This window comes from Acyrthosiphon pisum, chromosome A1 (assembly GCF_005508785.2).
Source record: "Acyrthosiphon pisum isolate AL4f chromosome A1, pea_aphid_22Mar2018_4r6ur, whole genome shotgun sequence".
NCBI lineage: Eukaryota > Metazoa > Arthropoda > Insecta > Hemiptera > Aphididae > Acyrthosiphon > Acyrthosiphon pisum.
Genome location: NC_042494.1, coordinates 7286481 through 7293444, shown reverse-complemented (window position 1 = coordinate 7293444; position 6964 = coordinate 7286481). Strand labels below are relative to the sequence as shown.

The 6964-nt window shown below is 32.8% G+C and overlaps 1 protein-coding gene across 1 annotated transcript in view; it reads right to left on the bottom strand.

The window, feature by feature from the left end:
• Spz3 (spaetzle 3) overlaps window positions 1–4300 on the bottom strand; it is a 38116-nt gene extending 33816 nt beyond the window's left edge. Inside the window, 1 exon segment of the mRNA NM_001160119.1 lies at window positions 3477–4300. Coding sequence (NP_001153591.1) covers window positions 3477–3846 — 370 coding nt within the window. The 5' untranslated portion in view covers window positions 3847–4300.
• Window positions 4301–6964: the final 2664 nt, after the last annotated feature.

Here is a 6964-nt window from a genome sequence, read left to right as displayed (position 1 = left end):
TCAATATCCAGTAGCACAATTATTAGTGTTGAACTAGGTCATGATTACCATAGAACTTATAATAATTATTATCAAAAGCGTAGACTGTAGAGCATCGTATTTAATAACAATATATGACTACATGAGTAATGACAAATTTCAATACGGAATACAGTATATAACCACTAAACGCCACTACGCCAGTTGAATGTATAATAATATTGAGTATTTATTATATTTATTAAATCTATAATGGTTATCGTCTATATCACGGTTGTCAAAATGTCTTTGAAATAAAAAAAACCAGCTCTTTAAAATATTAAAATATGTTCTATCTATTAATTAACATTCCAATAACCCTGGAGGGGTCTAAAATTGGTATACAACGTCGATTAATTATAGTACGCGTGTCTACTATACATACCTACGTGTTATAGCTATTGTTTATTTTATTAATTGATTTAACGGGATGAAATAATAATTAAAAATATTTTAACGTTTATGTAAGTAAATCTATACGTTTTACGATTTATAAAAAAATTAATATATTTTGCTCTACGGTCCTATTTCAGAATTTTGAGTAAAATCATATGTGAACTAAAGATATTTCAATACATAAAAGAAAACATTTCTAAGCATTGACTCGCGTCTTTTTCGTACTACAAAATAATTTTTTGAAACTAAAAAAGCAATTTTTATACGTCACGTGTGTAATAAATGTATTACGATATAATATATTTTTACCAACGTAATTCGTTATATTTGATATGTTTAGTTCAAGTTTATATACCTCCAATGAATTATCTTTTCGAAAATATATTATATAATTAATAATAGTTTATTGCGCCCACACAATAATATCATCCGTGTTATTATTTTGTAGGTACTATAATATTATAAACTCGTTGGGCTCAGTCCAATTAAATTACCTATGTGCATAATATGTTAGAGGCTTATAAAATATCTTTCTAGATCCACATATTTCCGTGCCTATAGTTATGTCCTAAATCTACGCCTACCTACGGGTTAGGTGCACAGCTGCTGCTGCAGGTGACAGATAAAACCAACAGCGCACTTACCGGTATCTGCAGCAAAGATCCGTTGCTCACTTTTTGGTAACCGTACAACGGCACGACCGGCACAGAACCATTTCTTAAAAATATAGGACCCTGAATAGGCGTCACTCCGCTGTGACTGTACGTTTCGTCGTAGTAATCTACTGGTTCCTCTTCTTCGTCGTCGTCGTAGTCCAGCACCGCGTGCAGCGAAGTCTTACCTAAGACACATAATATACATAAATATCATAATTTATAAGTATTATTTTATATGGTATTCGTCGTAAACTGCAGTAAAGCCGCATACGATTCGACTAGGTACCTACTTAATTATTGATTTAATGGGTTTTTCAGGGTTCCTCGATTTTGTAATCTGTATTAATCTTTATTCATACATTCCAAAAGAATGGATTGTACATTTGTTTATCCATATTTTATTACAATAATCATATCAGGAAATGAAATTACACATTTTTTGCTACGAGTTGGCGACCCGTTTAAATACAATACACTAATTATAAAAACCATCAAATCATAATGACTGTAATCATCTGTGCCTATACCTACGTATTATAATGCGTATGGTTTACACTTAAAAGCGATAATAATCTGAGAAAAGATACATTTTCTCACACTTGATTAATATGTAAATATTGTTGTTGTAATATTTTACAGAAATTACACTATGCTTATACAATGATGTCGTTTAATCAATCTTGTTTTTGTGCTAGGTATCTTTTGACAAATAATTTCTGCGTTCATATAATAATATTATTATTATTTAAGATGACCAAATCAAAACAAGTTGTGCGGGATTACTAATAGGTACAATTTTAAAGTTTATGTAACCTATAGAAGCTACACTATTTGAATGCGTGTTGTAATTATTGCAGATATCACATAATAATAAATAACTCGATCTCGATAATTCCTTACAATAGTGCCAAATCCACTAGTACAAATTTATTTTCAAAAAAAATTGATACACTGCAATTATAATGTAATTAGTATTGCGTGTTATTTATTTGTAATATGAAACTGTGTATCGTGAAAAGTTTAGTGCACAATGTAGTTTTAAAGCTCTCTTAAAAGCTAGTATACCTCGAGTTATAAAAACCTTGAGGAATTCGATTCGTACACATTTCACATACAATGTAATCTACGTACATTTAGGTACCTACCTTTGAAAGTTTGAAGTCGCGAGTTAGAAATAAATTAACATTTTTCACAGTGCTCATAAAAACAGTTTACTTTTTCCAATATTGCTTCTAACACAATATTTTTTCTATTGCATTTAGGTGGGAGGGTTAGGTCCTGTTACCCATCGATTGATGGAGTTAGGGGATGTGGGTGATCCTCCTCATCGGTACACAGTACACAATATGCTCGTATAAGATAACTGTAACGATTTATTCACTCAACGCAATTATAATAATATATGGTATATAGAATACTTTGATAAATAAATTCAAAGGTATATGCTCCATTATATTTTTTCTTACAAAATTCTCGAATAAATAAAATGTCTCATCGAATTTACTTTTTAAATTATTTGATCTTGCTTAACTCAGACATAATCTTATAAAAAACTTTCCGACAGCAAATTTAAGTAGGTACTAAATCTTCGATACCTATTATTTACAAAACATTTTAACACAATTATATTTATTTTATTTTCGTCCTATTCCTGGTGCAAAATTATATATTATGCTACTATAGTATCACCTTTTTTTATATACCTATGACATTTTGTACAACTGAGTATTAAAGAGAGAGTAATATACGCTCGCTTACTATATATATAGGTACGTATTTAATGTCCTATACATATAATGTCACCTCTACCCACCTTCTATTTAAACTTAAAACTTACCTAACTATTTAAATACTTGATGGAAATCGGTGATTCAACTCATTAAATATTTACACAACAATTATTTGTCTATATAAATATTGGCCACACACACGGTGAGAAAACCGGCAGTAATAACTGCTGACATTTGTGTATACATCGTCAATATAATCAGGAGAGTTAAATTTGAATACACTATAGGTACTATTTACCATAAATAAGATATACTTATTAATGATATAGTTATAATAGTAGCATTTTAAATATTGTTTTCGATCCCGATCTACGCGTAACTATACTGTAAAAGTATTATATTTTCACACGATAAATTTTTTTTACCCACCCACTCGCACATTGTTTAATTTTAATCAATATTAGGGAGTAGTCACATACGTGTTTTCGTACAAGTACCAACACATATCACTCCAGTAACCAGACCGTCATGGTCCAAAACGTACCCAATTTAATTAACCACCCTAATCTGTGACGTGATATTATATAAAACATCGTCAATATTACAACAACAACAACAACAACAACAACAACAACAACAACAAAAACCATAAAGTTTTATCAATTTATATAGGTACCTCCGGGCACTCCGCCTTGGACTCTGGTGAACTGGACGGGCGGCTGTTGCGGAACGGGTTTCTTGCGGTTCGGCGGTTCTGGCGTGGTCATCGGCGGCCTGTTGGGCGATTCGTAGTACCTGGCCTGCTGTGGCGGCGGCACCGGTGACCCGTAATCCGCCGGGTGGTAGGCCACCGGCTGCTGGCCGGCGTTGTAGGCCACAGGCTGCTGGCCACCGTTGTAGGCGGCCTGGTGCGCGGCCACGGCCACGTTGCCGCCGTACATGGACTGAATGTGTTGTCCGTGGCCAGCGTGGTGGCTGTATGCCATCGGGTTGTACGCGGCGGCGGAGGCGGCGGCGCCGCTGAAGTTCTGATATGAACTGATCATGTTTCCGGTCGTCTCACGCGGTGCCGCCGTTTGATATCGCAGGCGTGCGGTAACCGCGGTATACGAACAATAATATTATAATACTATCGGTGGTGGCGGATTTCGCATGGTGGACGACGAAAGTTATAAAACGCAGTAATAACAGATGACAGCCGTTTCGGGATCGTCAATATTAAAAAAAAAATACGACTATACGACGGCGACGACGACGATAAAATACCAACGCGTACTATGTTTTATTCGGACGAGAGTGGCCCGTCTGTGGACAGAGCACCGCGCACGTCTGGACACGCCGAGCGAATGAATCAATGAAATGCGCGACGGCGACGCGCCACCACCTGTCGCGTGCGACGGCTCGTTCTCTTGGCGGCGACCACGCCATGGCGGAATTATGCAATAGGCGGCTGGACTTGGCGTGCGTGCCGCCGCCGTCTTATGGATAGGAGTCTGCATACATTAATATTATTGTATAGTTGTAGTGTGATCTAAGGTAGGAGCATGAACTATACCGTGGGTAGGAGTATGCAGAAGGACAGTGTGACCATTTTTTAAACTTTTTTTTTTTGTTCTTGATTGTTTTAAATCCGTTTTTAATTTCACGTCAATAGCTCGCCCGTACCCGCACGTGGCCATGTCCAAGTTCAGTCACGATATTGTATTCTTATAATAGATCACAATAGACATTAGACATAATATATATATGTGGTGGCTATCGAGTATAGACTATAGGTATCTCTGCAAATAATGCATTTTTATTGATACCGGATTCATCGAAGTAATAAAATAGTAATACATAATACGTAGGTACTATAATAATCATACATCAACCGTTGTAATATATTTTGTATTGTAATATCACATTATATCGATATCTCTGCAATAGCCAATATAATTTACTGGAATTATAATATTTAACATTTTAATACATCGATTGTAACTCAAACCAACGAATTGAAAGATTAGACGTATTCTTAGTTTATTGGTATACAATTTTGAACTAAAATCTGGTTCATAAATCAAGATAATGTATAATTTATTCATTTATACCTACTATAAAATATAATAATATATAATATTATATAACTTATCACGATTTTATATTTGAGATATTTTATGTTTGCAGCCACAAACAGTTATTATGCTTCGCATAAGGTATATATCGTGTATTATATACTATGTATGTGTATGTAATATAATGTTAGTCGTCTGTGCAAATTTTCGAGATAAACCCATTGAACGATTGCAAGCCTGACCGAATATTGATCATTCCGGAGTCCGAACGGCGTACAGTTCAAAATTCATGTACAATACGTGCGAGTTTTTATAATTAAAATCACTGTCATCGAAATATACATATACGTCATATTCAAGGTGTAACAGAAAGACCTGACAAATGTAATAACTTTTGTTAAAATTATTTTTTTGTGTATAATTTATAGACATTCGCACAACAAGACAGTGTTGTATAGGTATAATTTCTTAATTCTGAAAATAAAAAATATACATTTTACTAATTTTTTTTTTTTATAAAATTCAAAATAGCAAATTTGTAAACTTAATTAAGAAAAAAAATAAGTGAATGTCGCTCTTCTGTACAGTAGGTTACTAGTGGGTCAATGTATAATGGATTGTATTAAACTTGAATTCAATGATATATAATATCATTGTGTAAGAAAAACGATCTGCGCAGAGACGGTTTGTCAGTTTGGATTTTTTATATTGCTACTATTTATTATAGCCTGTAAGTTGACTTAATATTATAATATTATAATTTTTTATCCGTTGCTGTGGTGGTAAATAAAGCGTTAGAAATTAAAATCCCTGCATTTTTAGCGGTTTTTCATAATTTAACGGTAGTTTTTCCCGTGGTATTGAGAAAATCAAAAAATGACCTCTCTATAAGTACCATCTTGATAAAATTTGATAAAAGATAAGGTACTATATGTTGAAATCGAAGCATTCCTTCTGGTAGAAATATTGTATACAGGATAAAAATAAAAATATAAATACATACTTTAAACTTAAAAAAAATAAACACCATTGTGAAATCACTAGCTTCCTCGCTCCGCTCAGAACATAAAATATATTTATGTTAAAAACGTTTATTTAAGCCAAGTTGTTTATTTTTTCAATTTTTAAAAATATTAAAATTTTTTGTGTGAATTAATTTGAATCTTAATAACTTATTTCTAATTATTGTTTTGGGAATTCTCAAACATAAGTATATCAGAAATCTTACATAATTTATTATCCATATCATTTCTATAATATTCCATTCGTGTATAACTTTTATCAATTTTTAATTTTCATTTGTCAGGTCTTTCTGTACACCTTGTATAGTATATTATATTATATTACTCATACTATTGTAGAGAGCCCGCACGTTCGCCAAAAATAACAAGGGCGTCGTGTGTATACCTCCTAATACATTTTTGTGCGAGGGACATTTTAGCTGATTTTATCTATTCCGCGCGTGGAGTGAAGAAATAATATAATACCAATTTTATAATAATAATAATAATAATAATAATAATAATATTATAATACGCTACACATAATATGATCGTTATGGTTTTGCTTTATGGCGTGTCCCCGAAGGACACAGCTTGCATACCTATACTTAGTCTCTACGGGCCTTTTTCGCCAACAACCGGTTCCCTAATTTACACATAGTCCTTTCCACCAAAAGCGAAAAATATACGATTCCCGGTTCCGCCGAAATGTATCTGCACCCTTTAAATCTGCCACTGGAGATGGGTAATCCAATATTAGATATATCTAATCCTATATTTTTGAACTATATATGTTCTAATCATTATAATTATTATTATAATTACTAAATATTGCTTATCACATTTTCATAATAATTTAATATTTTAGAATGTCCTAAAATATAAGTATATAGTGGGGCAAGGTTGGGAAATCACCTATAATATTATTTTTCTATTTTTGTGACAAATATCTCGTTTCAGTTTATATTTCCGTTATCGACAATTAATCGCTGTATACTACTCTACAGTCTTTGCGATTATTTACAGATTTCAAACCACTTTTCTTTATTAGTTATTTTCATATTACATTAGTGTTATATATCATACGACTTGCTTAAGAATTGAAA